General features: G+C 56.3%; 5 protein-coding genes across 5 annotated transcripts; 2 read left to right on the top strand and 3 right to left on the bottom strand.

The window, feature by feature from the left end:
* Positions 1–774: 774 nt before the first annotated feature.
* On the top strand, positions 775–3,176 carry flbA (Developmental regulator flbA; the record flags this gene model as incomplete). Its single annotated transcript, XM_032033208.2, has 3 exons — positions 775–1,524; positions 1,648–2,988; positions 3,057–3,176. 3 exons carry the CDS (start codon positions 775–777, stop codon positions 3,174–3,176), a joined length of 2,211 nt encoding a protein of 736 aa, XP_031887607.2.
* Positions 3,177–4,820: 1,644 nt separating this feature from the next.
* Positions 4,821–5,771, top strand: COL6A5-0 (Collagen alpha-5(VI) chain; the record flags this gene model as incomplete). The annotated part of the gene is made up of 2 exons (XM_032033209.1): positions 4,821–5,078; positions 5,145–5,771. 2 exons carry the CDS (start codon positions 4,821–4,823, stop codon positions 5,769–5,771), a joined length of 885 nt encoding a protein of 294 aa, XP_031887612.1.
* A 1,369-nt stretch (positions 5,772–7,140) lies between these two features.
* CGGC5_v003989 (uncharacterized protein) lies at positions 7,141–8,160 on the bottom strand (the record flags this gene model as incomplete). The annotated part of the gene is made up of 1 exon (XM_032033210.1): positions 7,141–8,160. The coding sequence occupies one exon, from the start codon at positions 8,158–8,160 to the stop codon at positions 7,141–7,143; it is 1,020 nt and encodes a 339-aa protein (XP_031887611.1).
* A 2,809-nt stretch (positions 8,161–10,969) lies between these two features.
* Positions 10,970–13,718, bottom strand: orc4 (Origin recognition complex subunit 4; the record flags this gene model as incomplete). Its single annotated transcript, XM_032033211.2, has 5 exons — positions 10,970–10,988; positions 11,034–11,593; positions 11,642–12,070; positions 12,124–12,285; positions 12,333–13,718. 5 exons carry the CDS (start codon positions 13,716–13,718, stop codon positions 10,970–10,972), a joined length of 2,556 nt encoding a protein of 851 aa, XP_031887692.2.
* Positions 13,719–14,418: 700 nt separating this feature from the next.
* Positions 14,419–15,691, bottom strand: cdc73 (Cell division control protein 73; the record flags this gene model as incomplete). The annotated part of the gene is made up of 2 exons (XM_032033212.1): positions 14,419–15,069; positions 15,122–15,691. The coding sequence occupies 2 exons, from the start codon at positions 15,689–15,691 to the stop codon at positions 14,419–14,421; spliced, it is 1,221 nt and encodes a 406-aa protein (XP_031887691.1).
* Positions 15,692–16,315: the final 624 nt, after the last annotated feature.

The following is a 16,315-nucleotide window of genomic DNA, read 5'->3' as shown; positions in this document are numbered from 1 at the left end:
CGCACACATATCCCCATATATCACAACCCCCTGGTTTCCTTTGAGCCGTGCCTGAAGTACCGGCACCAATTTCAACACCGACACCAACTGGTCTGCATCCCACCCGACCCGGCCGTCGTTCGCCGGCCGTAGCGTGGAGCGTCGTCCAGGGCATTCGACTTGCGGCCTCTCACAGAGGGAGAGTGTGTGAGAGATAGCGAGAGTGGTTCAGAGAAAGAGGTGTGTGTGCGTGTGTGTCTATGAGTGTGTGTGTGTGTGTGTGTGTGTGTGCGTGTGAGAGCGTCCAGTATGGGGGTGTGTGTGGTGTGTCCAGGCCCAAGTCCAGTGGTGTCCTCTCATCTCTCTCTCTGCCTTCTCCTCTCTCTCTCTCTCTCCCTCTCTCTGGCTGTCTCCTTGTACCCAGGGTACCTCGTCTCTCACTCCTCCCACTTCCACTCCCACTAGCCCCCCTCCCCCCCTTGTATTGTCTACTTGCAGGGTTCCGCCGTCTACATGTACATCAGCCCCTTGAGGCCTGTGTACTCTGTACTGTACTTTGCTCGCTTTACCATGCCATACACCTCACCTTAGTGCTCCATTCGACTCCCCATGTCCCTTATTCTCCTTCTCCTCCACCATTACCACCACCAGACACCACACACCTCCTCTCCTCCTCCGCGCCCTGCCTCACCAAGCCCGCTTTCTCTTCCTTTTTTTTTTCCTTCTTGCGCCTTCCTTTTATTTGAACGCCCGTCACGCCGTCCGCGCTTTTTCTAACCCTCCTTTTCCCATTAGATGGCCGCTGTCTCCAAGACTTCCCGACCTCCGAACCACGAGCCACAGTCTAACGAGGCCAACCTGCCACCTCGTTCACACACCACCACCACCAGCGCCAACCCCAACCCTACCACCACCACTACCAACACTACTACTACTACTCCTCAATCATCTGCTGCTGCCACTGCTGCTGCTGCTGCCGCTACCACCACCTCCTCCACCACCTCCACCAACACCAACACTACATCATCATCGACCGATCCCTACCGCGCTGCCCCCGTCTCTTCGGTTAATCGCCCGCATTACCGTTCTCACCACCACTCGCCATCAATCAGTTCTTTGCAAAAGCTGCAACGTTCTGGCGGTCTGTTTGGCTTCGCTGCTGCAGCCTTTGACAAGACCCAATCCGCTCTCGCGACCTTCTCCTCAGACCAGTCTGTACGCCAGCGCGCCTCCAGTTCCGCATTAGGCAGGGCCTCTTTCACCCCCGACTCGGCTTCCGACGCTGCCAGTATTGGCCCGACAGACAAATACCCACGATACAGGAGTCCCTCCAACTACTCGTCGTCGTCGACCAGCACTCTCAACCACCCAGAGGGCAAGTATCCAAGCCAGTTGTCGCTGGTCCAGGATCCACCCTCTCAACCCTACAGCGAAACCGACCCCAACAGGCCTCTGCCCATTCGGCTGCCGAATATCGAGAGCAAGATGCATCAAACATCGTCGCGGCTCCTCCGCATGACGGACGATGACCGCCCATTCACAAAGGTTAGTTACTCACCCGGACGCATTCCCTGCGGAACCCCTCCTCCCAAGCCTGATCACCACCCGCGCTTCTGCCCCGCCCACGGGCCCTGCATCAATCGTTGCGCTAATACACGCAATCTGCAGGACTTCAAGGATCTCTTCTCGACCCTGATTGTCAGCCTCTTGCCTTTGTCCGCCCACCGAGTACGATTGACGAGAGTGGAAAACACCTTTCTGTCCGAAGATGCGATCAACAACCTGGGTTCCCTCAAGTTCTCCCAATCCAACAGAATGCCCGACCCCAAGGACCCCTCCAGGATAGTGACGACCACGACAACAACGACCTTCTCCATGGCCAAGGACATGGCCCGCTCCATTTGCCAAAAGTTCCTCGAGGCGAGATTCATCGAGTCGGCCGACGGAAAGTACCAGCAGGTGTACAACATGAAGGGCTCCGTGTGGCAATTGACTCCCAAGGGCGTCACCGTGCTCGACCGCTTCTGCTCCCGCAACGGCATCCAGCAAAAGTCCATTTCCGACCTGGTCGGCGCCACGCTATCGCAATTGGTCATTCTCGAGAGGGACGGCCAGACTGACAAGCTCATTACAGACCGTGGCACCATCGAGGTCATCTTCAGGAGATTTATCGGCGCACACGGCCCCAACGTCAAGTCAAGCGTCAGCTCAGCCGACTCTGACTCTTTGAGCGATTACAAGGATGGTCTTACCGGTGTCAAGATGGCTAGCGAGCGCAAGGTCAACGGCAAGACATACAAGGACACCTTCACCGGCAAGGCTGCCACTGACTGGCTGATGGACTGCTGTACAACCGTGGACCGCCGGGAGACGTATGACATTGCGTCTTTGTTCGTGGAGTACGACCTCATTGAACCCGTGGTACAGGATCGGGCACACATGGCACAGTACCCGAGCAACAACCTGTTCCAACCCACCAAGCACTCCGTCTACCAATTGACGGCTAAGGGCAAGGATCTCATTAACGGTATCGGCGTGAGAGGACGGACATCGGAGAGCGAAGCCGCCACGCCGGCTTCTTCTCGCAACGTCATTGCGAGAGACTCCAACACCCAGAGATTGGACAAGATCCTCAACGACGCTGCCCTGCGTCTGCTGTTCAGGGAAAATCTGAGAGAAACGCACTGCGAGGAGAACCTGTCTTTCTACCTGGACGTCGACGACTTCGTCCGCAGCTGCCGACAAGCCATCAGGGTCGCCCAGAAGAACCCGAATGCGAACTCGATGGACGGCATCAAGGAGATCATGGCGCAGGCCTATGGGATTTATAATGCATTCCTCGCCCCCGGATCTCCCTGCGAGTTGAACATTGATCATCAACTTCGCAACAACCTGGCCACTCGCATGACCAAGGCCGTTGGCCAAGACGTCGCCATGATTGATACTCTGCAAGAAGTCATGTCCCTGTTTGAGGATGCGCAAAATGCTGTTTTCAAGTTGATGGCTAGCGTAAGTTTATTCCTTTCACAACTCAACCCGGCATGTTTGGCCCGATGACTAACCCCACTTTGTTACAGGACTCGGTGCCCAAATTCCTGAGGAGCCCCAAATACGAGCACACTCTGAAGAACTACGACTTTGACTCAGTCGGCGGCCGTGGTGTAGAACGCAGCACGAGCCGATCGAACCGCAAATAAACCATGTTCCGGACTGTCAGTGACGGCCTACACCGCAACGAACCGACTGAGTGACGGCGGTATTTTCTGCACATCTCGCATTGCGATTCGAATGATTTGCACGCTTAGAATCTCGCCTCGTCGATGCTGGTTGCGCAGGCCCCCCCGACGGCATTTACGGCACTTTACCCACAAACCATAATCTTGTGCATACATACATGGTGGTCTTTGATTCATTACCAGGCGGTGGGCAGGATCTTTTGCTTTTCTCGGAGAGGCCCGAGCAGGGCCGATCTTCTGCCATCTGGATTCTTTTGGAAATGACGGCGTTGGGGACGGACAATATTCTTAGAAGGAGAGACCCCATGAGTCGGCGAAACTGATTCCGCGGAACATGATCACGTCATCATCATCACATGCGGATTTCACTTTTGTTACCAATTTTTTTTCTTTCAATTTTTTTTCATCTTGTCTTGAATCATAGCTGGCTGGCGGGGCGGATGATCATAGAAGGACGGCATGGAAGCACGAATCTCGACCACGATCCGCGAGACGAAGCTACAGGCGACCAACGAACGATTATTGTTGGCGTGAGAGTGGAGGACGAGGCGAAAGGCCCGCCCGGATGCCCTCGGTTGGCACGCCGGGATGTGACAAACACGTGGGAACATGACGAGAAGAGAACGATGAGAGAAAAAGTGAGCGGCTGCTGTGGGACGGACAAACCAAAGGGGAAAAGCAAAATAAGGGAGGAGGAGCGGTCGTCGAGCGGCCTGACTCAACTGTACATATCTCAGCGCTTCCCGACCCGGGTCGGGGAAAGCCGCTCAACTCTTCGACATACCCTGAATGAGAGAAAGCAGATGAAAGTGGTATTCAAAACCGGTCCCTTGGGAATGTGCGTTTGATGAGCTGCGAAGAGCCTCGAATCGGGAAAGGCATGACCGTTTGTTTACTTTGATGCCGTTATGGTTAAAACGTCTCACCGGCGGCCCTCTTGCCCCTGACGTCTGGAATGCGCCACATTTCCGGCGGCCGGTTCTCACATTCTTGGCGCCGCGGCGGCCACAACAAACACGGGACCCGGGAGGTCCACCGACATTCCGGCCCGTCATCTCGCGGGACCCCATTGGATGGAAGGCTTCTGTCTCAGTGTAGGTCGGGCATCGTTCTAATCTCGTTCTGTTCCTCAGTGTCTCTCATCGCTCGAGCTCGTCGGTCAAGGCGCCCCCCTGAACGTGGTTGGAAGCCTGCCAAGGCGTGTGAGGGAGAGGCAGCATAAAGAGAGGCCGACTCTTCAGCTTGACGATGTTCTGTCCTCTTCATCTCACACACACTCACCAACAGTCGACAACCACAGGCTTTCGTTTGTCTGTCCTCGTTTTCCCTCCCCCTCCCTCCTTTTTGCTTTTCTGGTTTCCATCTGGCCCTAGTCACTCACTTAATAAACCAACCACACTCACTCAAAACCAACTGCAACCCGCAAGGCGCAACTCACACACATCTCCTTACAAGAGTCTTATAATCTTATCGTCGTCCACTCACCACCTCACACAAGCTCGACAGACTCTCACACTCATTTGCCTCGCCTTTTCCGTCCACTCATTTGGCATCGTCATCGAGAAAACGAGATTTAAACAGACAACAACAGGTTCATCAATCAAAATGCAGATCCAATCCGTCCTCGTCACCATCGGCGCCCTCGCCGCCACGGCCGCCGCCAAGCCCAACCACCTCCCCTTCAAGCACAAGGACGGCAGCCTCGCCATCGTCAACGGCACCATCGTCACCCTGACCCGCGTCCACCAGCAGGTCGAGACCTGGTGCCCCGAGCCCACCACCCTGTACTTCAACAACCGCACCTACAAGATCGACAAGCCCACCACCTTCAAGATCCCCGACTGCCCCTGCACCGAGATCTACGTGAGTCTTTCTCTTCCCTTTACTTCTTCGCCTGTTTTCAATGACTTACAAACTCTGGCTTGCTAGACCACCAACTACGACCACGGCTACTACCCCACCGGCGTCGTCCCTCCCGCCCCCGCTCCCCCCGTCGAGACCGGCGTCCCCGGCACCGAGTGCGGCGGCAGCCCCTGCCCGGGCCCCGCGCCTACTGGCCCCGCGGTTCCTCCCCAGGTTCCCGGCCAGTCTGGCGCCCCCGGCCCTGCTCCCAGCGCTCCTGCCGTTCCCGGTACGCCTGGCACTCCCAGCACTCCCGGCACCCCCGCCACCCCCGGTGGCGAGGGCGGTGATGCTGGCAACGGCGGCAACGGTGGAAATGGAGGCAACGGCGGAAACGGAGGCAACGGCGGCAACGGCGGCAATGGAGGCAACGGCGGAAACGGCGGCAATGGAGGCAACGGCGGAAACGGCGGCAATGGAGGCAACGGCGGAAACGGCACTCCCGGTTCCCCTGGCACCCCGGGCACTCCCGGCACTCCTGGCACTCCCGGTACCCCCGGCACCCCCGGCGGCTCTGGCGGTGCTGGCAACGGCACCGAGTGCGGCGGCGCCCCCTGCCCCACACACGTCGTCGTCGCCGGCGCCGAGAAGCAGGCCGCCCTCGCCGGCTCCCTGGCCCTCATCGCCGGTGCCGTCGCCGTCTTCGCTCTGTAAACGGGGCAGCCCTCTTCCACACCCACCAATCTTCCCATCCTCCGTTCGTCAAGTTCAATCAACCTTTTTCCACTCCTCACATCAACATCGCCTTCGTTTTCGTGTGTTCTCATAGCCTTGACTGGGAAAATTGGAGAGAGACTCAATTCACAACACAGCAGACATGGATAACAGACAACGGTGTATGACGGGCAGGCAAAGAGGGCTGTGTGGGCATCGAAGCCAGTGTCCCAATGCGCTCCTGCGCCTTCTGTCACCACACCCCCCTTGCCAAGCACCCGTCACACCTTGTTCTCCATCCTCTCGTCGGCTGCCGAATCTCTTCATTCCTCTCGGATATCCCAACGATACGAAACGTGTTCATGTGTGGACGGCGACGAACAAGGAACATTGCTTGACGACACGAAGCGGTGGTTGTTTATCACCAACATCATCATCATTCTTATCTGCATCCTGGATTTCCATCTTCACGTCCTGTTTTGTTGTTCATTTTTAATGTCACCCTTTTTTTATGATGCCGATATGCCCAGAGATGAGCAGACATAGACGGGGGGGACGCGGTTGGTTCCTCAGCAGCAAAAGGGAAGGAAGGAGAAACGTTACTGTTTAGAGAGAGGTGCGTAGAGCAGAGACAGACAGGCGGCCTCGCTGGAACCCGGGAGAAAAACTGGGGGATGGGCGTTTGGCCGCAGCAGTGGATGAAAGGGGACGTTTTTTTTTTCCCTTTGTAAAGAATCACCCGCGCGTGTTTCCCAAAGGAGGGGGAAGGGGGGGCTTTTGCTTCCTGGCTTTGTCTCTTGAGTTTTTTTGTTGTTGTCGAGTATTATTTACTACCTATACCTAATACACACACATTTCAAATCAAATACTTGCTTTGTTTGGTGACGATAGCTTTGTTGAGGGAATGCAAATACTTACCCAAGGTCTGATACTACTACTTACTACCTTTAGTGAAAGGGACTTCCAGACGGCAGGTGGCAGGGATTTGTCTTGCTGAAGAAGTGTTTCTGGTTCATCGACTAGAGTACTCAACCAAAGTACAGTACGAAGCTGGGAAATAGCAAGGTGCTTGTTGGTTGCATCGAGGTCACACTGGCGGTGGGATGCATAACATGCCATTGGACAATCCGACCCCCGGGTTGCCAATCACGGAAAGCTGCTGTGCCGCACCGATGCACACGATCACTTATATGACGTGGTGGATGAAGCGACAGAGAGATGGAGATTGGCCAATAGATTTTGCTAGGTATTTTGGAAGTAAAGGGGGTATCAACTAAGAAACGCACGTAGGCTACATCAAATGACTGGTAACACACATAAAAAAGAAAAGACAGATCAAGGACCGGCTGGAAACGTTGCGACCTGCGGCTCATTCCAGCTCGGCTACAAAGGGTCCTGTCTGTTGCCGTTTTGCGTCACCGCCAGAGAGGCCTGCTGCATAGGGCGACGAGTTCGAGTGCGACGGCGGCTTTACTTCGTACGGATTGGTGGCGAAGTCAGAATAGTCGGAGTGGGCGTAGCAGTTGTTGTTGCTCAAGGCGCCGGGTTGCGACTTTGCCGGCGCTCCCCTGGAGACTTGACGGATGTGGAGTGGTCTTGGATATGCGTTCTGAAATGGGTTCTGGGCACCATCGTTGGGTGGCGGCGGCGGCAAGGATTTGTTATATGATGGCCTAATTGGGAGGTTCATCTGGTTCCCGAGCGTCGCATAGCTCGCGACGGGATGGTTGGGTGCCGGAGGCATCTGTGGTGGGCTGTTGGAACGGTAGTTGGAGACATAAGACCCGTGCAGCGAGTTCTGGCTGTGGTGACGTGCATGCGTGGACGGCAGGTGGTAAGAGTTGAAGGGCGCAGGAGAAGCTTGCTGCTGCTGCTGCTGCATCTTGGACTTGATGCGCTCGACCAATTGGCCATGGCTCTTCTTGAGCGTTTTCTTGACGAAGGAGGTGGTAAAGACGTTGCAGCGCATGTCAACGTCTTCGCGCAGGTACAGGCCGGTCAGCGGGGCGCCGATGCCGAGCTCGACGGGTTCGATGGGTTCGCCCGGGAGCGAGCCGGCCACGGTCCACTTATCCCGGATCTCCAGACCCATCGGGGCGTAACAGTGGGTCTGCAGGCCGGTGGGCAGGTCGTGGAAAGCGCAGGTGTAGCTGACGTCGCCCGTGGCCAAACCGCCAGGCAGGTAAGAGATCTCGTCGGTGAGCGAGTACCAGACGCAAGAATGCTCTTCGGGAGGGGCGTGGGCGGGTGGCTTGATAACGTGGCGTTCCTTGATGAGAGGGTTCAGGTCGATCATGTCCAGGTGGTTGTGGAGGAAGTCCAGGACGGCCTCGCGGCTTATGCCGCTGGGCAGTGGAGAGATTGTGGTGAAGGTTGTGCGTTTTGACATGGTGGTCGTGTTGAGGAAGACTCGGACTCGGTGGGAGGTAAGTTTGTTCGGGATCGGACGGCTGGCTAGACCATGCAACAAAACCAAGTTTGGATACCTTACGGTAAGTGTATTGGGGAGGTAGGTACTTTGGAGGGCGGGAGGGGTGGGAGGTGAGTTTAAGGTTGTAAGGTTCGGGTGAACGGCCGCTTTCCTTGGGATGGAACAAGATTTCAGGAGCAGCAAATCTCGAAGGGGATAGTTTGCCAATCGGGAAACTGGAATGGTTATCAATGACGAAACGAGCTGTCAATGTTGCTGCTAGCGAGGTCGGGGGACGGTGAAGCAAGCGTGCGTTTGTGGTTCGGAGGCAGTGCCCAGGTAGGTTGCCTGTAGGATCTACGGCCGGGGGACGGAGGACGGAGGCGCAGAGGGAGGAGCTTCCCCCCGGGTCAGCAGCAAGCCGCGGGGCGTAGCGCTGGTAGTGGCGTCGTCGCGCGGTGAAGCCGATTTAGCCCCCAGTGGAGGTGTCCCTGCCGGAAGCTGAAGAAGCCGGACTGAGAGCCTGGGAAGGGAATCTTAGCACCTGTAGAACGGTAGGTAGGTAAGGGTAAGGTAAGGTAAAACGAGAAAGGATTGCTGCCGGGGTGGTGTTGTTTAAACCAAGAAAGACAGGCCGGTCTCTCTTGAAATAGGTTGCAAGGTGGATAGCGAGAAAAGGAGCGCGCAAAGCAAGTTGGAGACAGGGGTGGTGAAAAGGGAATGAAGAGGAAGAGATGCCAGTCTGCCTTAAGTTAGTTTTCGTCGTCGTGCTCGTTTCCGAAGGGGGCCCATCAGGCGTGCTGTCGAGGAATGACAGGATCGAGTTTACTGGCTCGCTCGGGTGACGCTGAGTGACGCTGGGCGCCGGCGGCCGCCTCCCCTCCCCCCAACCCCAAGGCACCAGCCAGCCAGTTCCAGGTTCCCAGGGCCGCTGCTGCAGGCGTCTGTCCAGGGTTCGGTTAACGTGAATGGATGTCCTTCGTCCGGATTGGTTGTCAAGACGGTGATGCATGGCTCTTTTCCTCTCTCTTGGCTTTTTCCCTTTGGACCTGTCCCGGGCACCTTGATTCCCCGAATGGGTTTGTTTCCTGTGTCTTTCCAAGACGGGGACGGGAACAATATCAAACTTTGGAGGCTCAACAATGCGATCGGTACGGCACTGCGGCCTCCACAGGCCTTGGTCTTGGTCTTGGTCTTGGTCTTGGTCTTAGGCGGTCGGCTACCTCTACGATTGGCTGCGCAGGCCCGGCAGTCGCTCGATGGTCACTGGAGCAGCTTAGTGAGTGCCCTTGGTGCCCTCCGTCAGCAGCGGAGACACACGGGCGGAATCAAGGCCGCAACGTGGCGGCGGCCGCCATGTCTGGTGGGTCACGCTGCCAGCTCCACTGCTGTGGCATGCTGGAGCCGATTCACATCCGACAACCGCCATTGGGTCCATCGTTTACCACCCAAGACCGCCCCGCGATCCCACTAGGCCTGAACCTCTCCAAGCTGAGATGCATGCCCACGCTGCACTTAAATCTCTCCAGTGCTCCCCCCCGGCCCGATGCTGGAGACGCGCTTTTACGAGCTGAAGGAAAACAGAAACAAGTCCCCAGAATGGTGCAGAGATATGCGGACGTGAACCCGCCGACGCCTCCAACATACGAATGCCTACTTTGAGTCCAACAAGTGTGTCCGGGCTGCAAAAGTACCGTGTCCGTGTTTGCCTGCTGAGCACCATGACTTACACCAACCAACCAGCCCACCAAACTCCTTGGCGCATGCCCCCAAAACGTCGACTCGTAAAAGCCTGTCGGCCGCCGCCATCATTTCTGCATCAAATGTCTCTCAACCTCCTGGCGGCCGCTGTCATCCCATCTCATCGGGGAAGGCAGGCAGGCAAAAGAGCACACCGAAAGTCTCAGAAGAAACATCCCGCCTCGAGAGCGTTACATTCCTCATGCCCATCTGTTGGCTGTGCGATTGCTGGGTAACATGACGCAGCATGGTCCTATTTCAAGGTGCTTCCAAACCGCCTTCTCCCGAGACCCTCTGCCGGGGGCTGATGGCTCATCGTCGTCGATCACTCGTTTCACGACATGTGGCCTCCTTCCTAACCCTCGAGGATCGCTGCCTCCGTTCATCCGTCACCCCAGTTCAGAAATATAGAGGGGGAGGAGATTCGCTGCCCATCTCCCCCCCCCTCCCCCCCCCAAAACGAGATCCCTAGCAACACGTGGATAACGTGCGTGAGAGCAAACCTGCTCAGGGCCAGGGTCTCCTTTAACTCCTAGTCCCTCCCCTCCCTCTCTCGTAAACTCCTAGCGCATTCACGGGTATCATTACCTATTTGCTTTTGAGTGCTGACTGACATGCAACGTGCTGCGGATAGTTCGGCTGCAGTAACCAAAAGTCAAAGAGGCTTTCGACGGCCGCCATGGATCTCACGATGGGCCTTACGCACACTAGATTATCAATTGATTTGCGCGGGAGAAAACAGGCCATATCCCAGACTAGGTAGGATAGCTAGCACAAGCACCTACGCGTGCGCTCTGTGGCTCTAAACAAACGTCCGCAGTCTCGTAGCGTCTTTCATCCGACCACGCGGCGCTAGGATGCGCCAGCTGCCACAAAAGACATGCTCCGACGACTGCAAACTGTTGGTGCGCACTCGGATCTTTCTTCTTCAGTCGGCTGCTCCCATCATGAGTGCGCACTGTTGCTGTCAAAGTCAGAAAGTCAGGTCATTTCGTCAGGTAGAGTAAGTATCATGTTGCGCCACGTCTCCGTGACTCGGTCGTATGTATTATGCTAGGTATGCAATGCTATGGGTGACGAACACCACTACCCATGTTCAAATCTCCTTACACCACCGCGCCAGCACGTTATTCAGCTTGACGCCTACCGGAATCTCTTCCAGCGCCATGTCAACCTTCCACATCTTGCCTTCCAGGCCGCCGTAGCCAGAGGCTCGCCCGGTGCCTAGGCCCGCGGGCACCAGCAGACTCAGAGACACCAGCCGCTCCCACGCCGTGCCGGCGACGCCGCGACCCCATACCCGCACTCCGCCTCCGAGGGCGAGCATGCCCGAGCTAGCCGACTGCACGCGCTGCCGGCCCATCAGGGAGCTGTACTCGTCGTACGCCATGGCGAAATTGACCGTGTCTGTGTGAGCCACGATATCCAGGCGTGCTGCGGCGATGAGCAGCCCCAGGTCCAGCTCTGAGAGCGAAGACAGGATATGCAACTTGGAGTTTGGTGGTCTTAGGGAGACCGCTGACCCAGCCGGGGGCGGGAGGACCAGGTCTGGGGCTTCGAGCGATAGCGAGGACAGCGGGAGGATGCATTCCGACCAAAACGCCGATACCGATTTTGATGTCGCATAGTGGCACTGAAGGAGATTCTGGAATGACTTCTCTTTGCGCAACACCTGGACACGGGTTAGTTGCGTGCTTCTCAACCTCGCTGGTTCGCTTACCTCGATCATCGCATTCCAATTTGCATAGAAGGCTTCGTGTCCCTCGACGCTGACGTCGATCCCCTCCGCTTCCATGTCTTCTTCGTCAACCGTAAGGCCTTGCTTGCACACGTTCCAGTACGCTGGCAAACTCTTCGGCATAGACAAGTAGACATATCGATGGCTGAAACGACTCTTGACGCGCTTTTCCAGCATTTCCACAACATCCATCCGTGTCGTGCAGCCCAACACCGCAATGGGGGCTTTCCGTGCTTGCGCGATATCAAATAGATTGTAGAGCAGGGTCTGGCGCGGGTGAGCAGCAAACATGTCAAACTCGTCAATGACGAAAATGACAGCCTGCGACGTCACCCCCTCTTCCGCCTGAGCCATTTCTGACGGGTGGGAGAGGAGCGCCAGCAGCGAGGCCATGGTGTCGGCGTAGTTGGCCTGGTATTGAATTAGAGACCTCTCCATCTTTGAGCAGTTCGACGTGGACCTACCCGAGCCGTGATGTCGTCTTCGGCATCCATCTCCTTGCCCAGCTGGCGCCATATTTCCTTCAGAGCCAACTTGTCATCCGTGTGGATGAAGCCATTGAGGCGCACCACATGGAACTCCTTCTTGTATTGTAAAGACAGGTCGCTGACAATGCTCTCAACAAGCTGGGGATGTCAGTCTTCTTCTTGGGTGATGTTCTTGCGTTGCTTACCGTGGTCTTGCCGCATCCCCTGGCTCCGATCACCAACATCGAGTTTCCCTCTCCTGCAAGCACTGTCTGCTCCACCAGCTGGTGTGCTTTCTCATATGCCTCATCCTGATCAATCAACTTGATCCGTCGGCGCCCCGTACACCTATCGAGCAGCACTCTCTTCATGCTGTTCAGGTGTTGGGCGAAGTTAGGAATCTTGGCCACCTCACCAGCCGCTAAAACCCGAGATTCCTTTTGCTGAACACAATCGTCACAGTACCAGTCGCCCTTGGGAACCTTCGGGACATTGTGGCACTTTTGGTGATAGCACCGATCACATCCATCGCAGAACAAAATCTTGTTTCCCGCCTTTGAGTCTGGCTTCGAACAGATGACGCAGATATCTTCATCTTCCGATTCCTCCTCTTCTTTGGCAGGCCCTCCCTCGACCTCGAGCTCAGGTTCCTCTTCCTCGTCTTCTTCCACCGGCTCCTCCTCAACCGCTTTGTGGGCCGGCCTTCGTGGTTTTGTCGTACTCGCAGCCTTGGGCGTCGCCTTTCCCGGGGTCTGCTTACTTCGTCCAGACTTTGTTGGCAGATCCTCAAAGAACACCTCTTCCTTGCTTTGTTCGTTATCAAAAGCAACGCTCTTGCTTCTCCTTGGTGTCCCGTCCCGTTTCGACGGCGTCAAGATGCCCTTCAACGGCATGGAAACGTTGCGAACCGCCTTGCCGGTTGCCTTTTTCGTCTCCTGGACATCGTCGGCCGCTGACGATGTCGCGCGGGACACTGGTGTGCCGGAACGGATCCCTCCCAGCTGCTCCTCCAACACTTTGGCCGTTGGTATCCTGCGCCTCCCACTGGCGCGCGCCTTCACCTCTGTTTCCTCGGTTGTGGGAATCTCCTCTGCCGGGTCCAGCTCCACTGCGTTTATTGCACCTTTCTGCGACGGCACTCGTTTTCTAGCTGCTTTCTGCTTCGGCTCAGGCACGACCGCCTTCGCTACGCCACCGCTCTTTCTCACCGTCGGGCTCGCCTTCTGCGCATTCACCTCCTTGGGGTTCAGATGCAGCTCATCGTCGGAGTCTGGCACATCGTACGCATCGATATTGATCTGGCCACGAGCGGCAATTGGAACCTTGGGCGTCGGTCTGTTCACGCTTCGAACGTTTCGGATTCGTTTTGGAGGAGCGCCCTCCTCTGGGGAGTCGGGAACCTCGTATGGCGAGCTAACGGCCGGGGCGGTCTTGCGGCTGGACTTCTTGACGGCCGATGAGCCGACGCCAGGGGTGGATTTTGGCGTTGTCGGAGAGGATTTCGAAAGGTCGTTCAGTCTGCGCTTCTTCTGGAGGGACGAGGGCAGCTCGGGCTCTTTGCGCTTGCGGCTTGAGCCGGCGTTTGGTGCCATTTTGATGGCTTGACTGGGAAATCGTGGTGAACGATATGGTGAGACGTCGGACTCGGGGAATCAGTTGCCGCCAGATGGACGTCTCATTATCCGTAGAGCTGGCGCCAGGTTTCTGGGGTTACTATCGGGAATTTTGGAGCAACGGGACAGGGGTCCGACGCGTCGTTAGAAGTGAACGCGGTGCTGGCTAAGGTAGTACGTACATCGTAGGCATGGTCCAAGCGCTGGGAGCTATCGGCCGTGTCAAAGGCAGGTCTGTTCTCGGCCGGTTGGCATCTGTTGGTCTCCCTGACATTACTAGATTCTTGCAGTACATGAATCGATTGAATAAACGTTACTTGCCGTCTCATCTTTGTGTGTTCATTCCAACATCAATCTTAAGTGCACGTTTGTAGTTCAATACAGAGGACCGTATCGTTCCTCTAGCTTCGTTTAGCAATCTCCTTTCTGAATACCTGGTATGACCAGAACCAACTCATTGCACCCCCTATCCATAGAGCTGCATAGAAGTCGGGTGTCTCTCCAATCTTCTGTCCTGCACAAATCAGCCCGTATAACGCCGTCGCTGTGAACTTTACTTTCCCCAGCCCTGTTTTTTGTTGATACATGCACCTCTGTTTAGCGCGCCCATTCTCTTCTGTGAAGATTCTCATGCCTCCGCATTTCTGAGCTTCCTCTCTGTCTTCCCAACCTCACCTCTTTACAGCAGAGTGGGCGCAGTGCTCTTCGTCCATCCCTTGGCCTTCATGCCGGCCTCAATAATCCTCCAGATAGCCTCAGAGGCCTCCTTGTCTCTAAATTTGGCAGCCTCGATGGCACCCGCACCATCACGCCAGCGGTCGACTCCAATGTGCATCACACGGTGTCCCCACTCGCGGACACTTTCAGGCGGCTGGTCACCACGCCAGCCAACGTAAACGCCTTGAATGCGGCGAAACAGGTCCTGCGGGTTGCTCCATTTGTAGTTCTTGAATTGCCACGACTGGCCCGTGGTGAAGACTGCAACGACGCGGTTCCAGTATTCTGGCTTGAACTGCTCGGGGCCCTCGACGAGAATGAAGCGCATGGGGCGCGAGGGGTCGATCTCCTTCATGATGCGCGACACATGCAACATACTCGAGGCCGCAGCACCACCATCGGGATTGACGTAGCGCCCCTGCTCCAGGAACGAGCGAATGTTGGACAATCGCAAGAGCGAGGAGGCGGACGGCGAGAGAAGAATGATAGGATCGGGACGACGCGTTGGAGCCTTCGGGTTGAGTGCGAGGGAAGGGTTGGAGCTGATGTTTGACGATCCCTGGGGCTTCTTTTGGATGAATGGAACGGCGAGCTTGCGGACGTGGGAAAAGTCCTGTGAAATCTGTCAGTCGATGCCGGGGGACATCGCCACACATGCGACTCACTGTAGGCTTGACACCGCGCAGAATGGAGTTGCGGTCACCCATCTTGCGCTCTCCGTTGTAGATGACGGCCAGTCTGGGATCCAGCGTTCCGCGTCCAGCTCTGCTGGACGCAGCCGCAGGAGCAGCCTTGGACGCGCTTGCGCCAGCACCTTCTTTGCCCTCCTTGTCGCCAGCCAGCGGCTTGATATGCTCACTTTCTTCACTAGCGCCTTCCAGCCAGGTAAACAGGTCTAGACGTTCGACGAACGCGAGGTTCTGGACAGTTCCAAGGCTTCCCAACTCCTCGTTAAGGCGAGTCGCGCTGGCATTGTATTCGGGAATGGCAACGTCCTTGTTCAGCCAGGCGAAGTAGATGGATCGAAGGTCGACGGGACGGTCGCTCGATATGAAGCGCGTCGGAGTATCCAGAGACACCGATACGGTCGACGGGTGCGAAAAGCGCAGATGTGTAGCTTTGGAGAGAGGAACCTCGGCCGCTGAGGCATCAGAGGAGGCTGTCGGAACCGCAGGTCGTTTGGATGCGATCGACTGGCGCAGCAAGAGCAGGGGGTCCTGCTCAACGGCAGCCATCGTGAAGAGTTTCGGCGTTGATAATTGACAGTAGGGTATCCACAGTAGTTGCGGTCGGATTGCGACGCGCGATATTTATAACCAGGTAGAATTGAGGTGAATTGACTGCGACGAGTGCTGGCGAAGGTAAGGATGGGCCTCGAATTTTGGGGTTGCGACCAGCCTCACAGCTGTTGCTAGCTAGGAGCACCAGCCACGAAAAGACCCCAGGCACCTGCGCCACACCATCAGGAAAGCCACAATGAAGTCCGCCTTGCTAAAACTACATGTTGCACTGACAGCTACATAAGGAGGAGTGCTGGGTTCTGTAGGTCACGAATCGGAGTTTTTTTGCTTTACCAATACCTCAGACCTTTGACAACAAACACTCTCAATCTCTATTATCTCTCTCTGAGGTGATCGATACCTCTGATCCCTGACGCCTGTCATTCACAGTCTGCCCAACTTTAAGTAGCGAACCCTCTCTTCTTCTACCATGATAGACGCACATCCCTTTGCCACCGGATGGATGCTTAGGATTTGTCGGGCACATGGGGCTGCTCGGTAGGTGCTCTGGTATGTCAAACTCGAATGGCTGGGCATTCATCGTTTTCTTGGGCCGCGGCCGATGGTCCGGTTTTGCGT

This window comes from Colletotrichum fructicola, assembly GCF_000319635.2.
Source record: "Colletotrichum fructicola Nara gc5 chromosome Unknown KSG_Nara_v1_contig02, whole genome shotgun sequence".
NCBI classification, from domain to species: Eukaryota; Fungi; Ascomycota; class Sordariomycetes; order Glomerellales; family Glomerellaceae; genus Colletotrichum; species Colletotrichum fructicola.
This window is presented reverse-complemented; position numbering and strand designations above follow the sequence as displayed.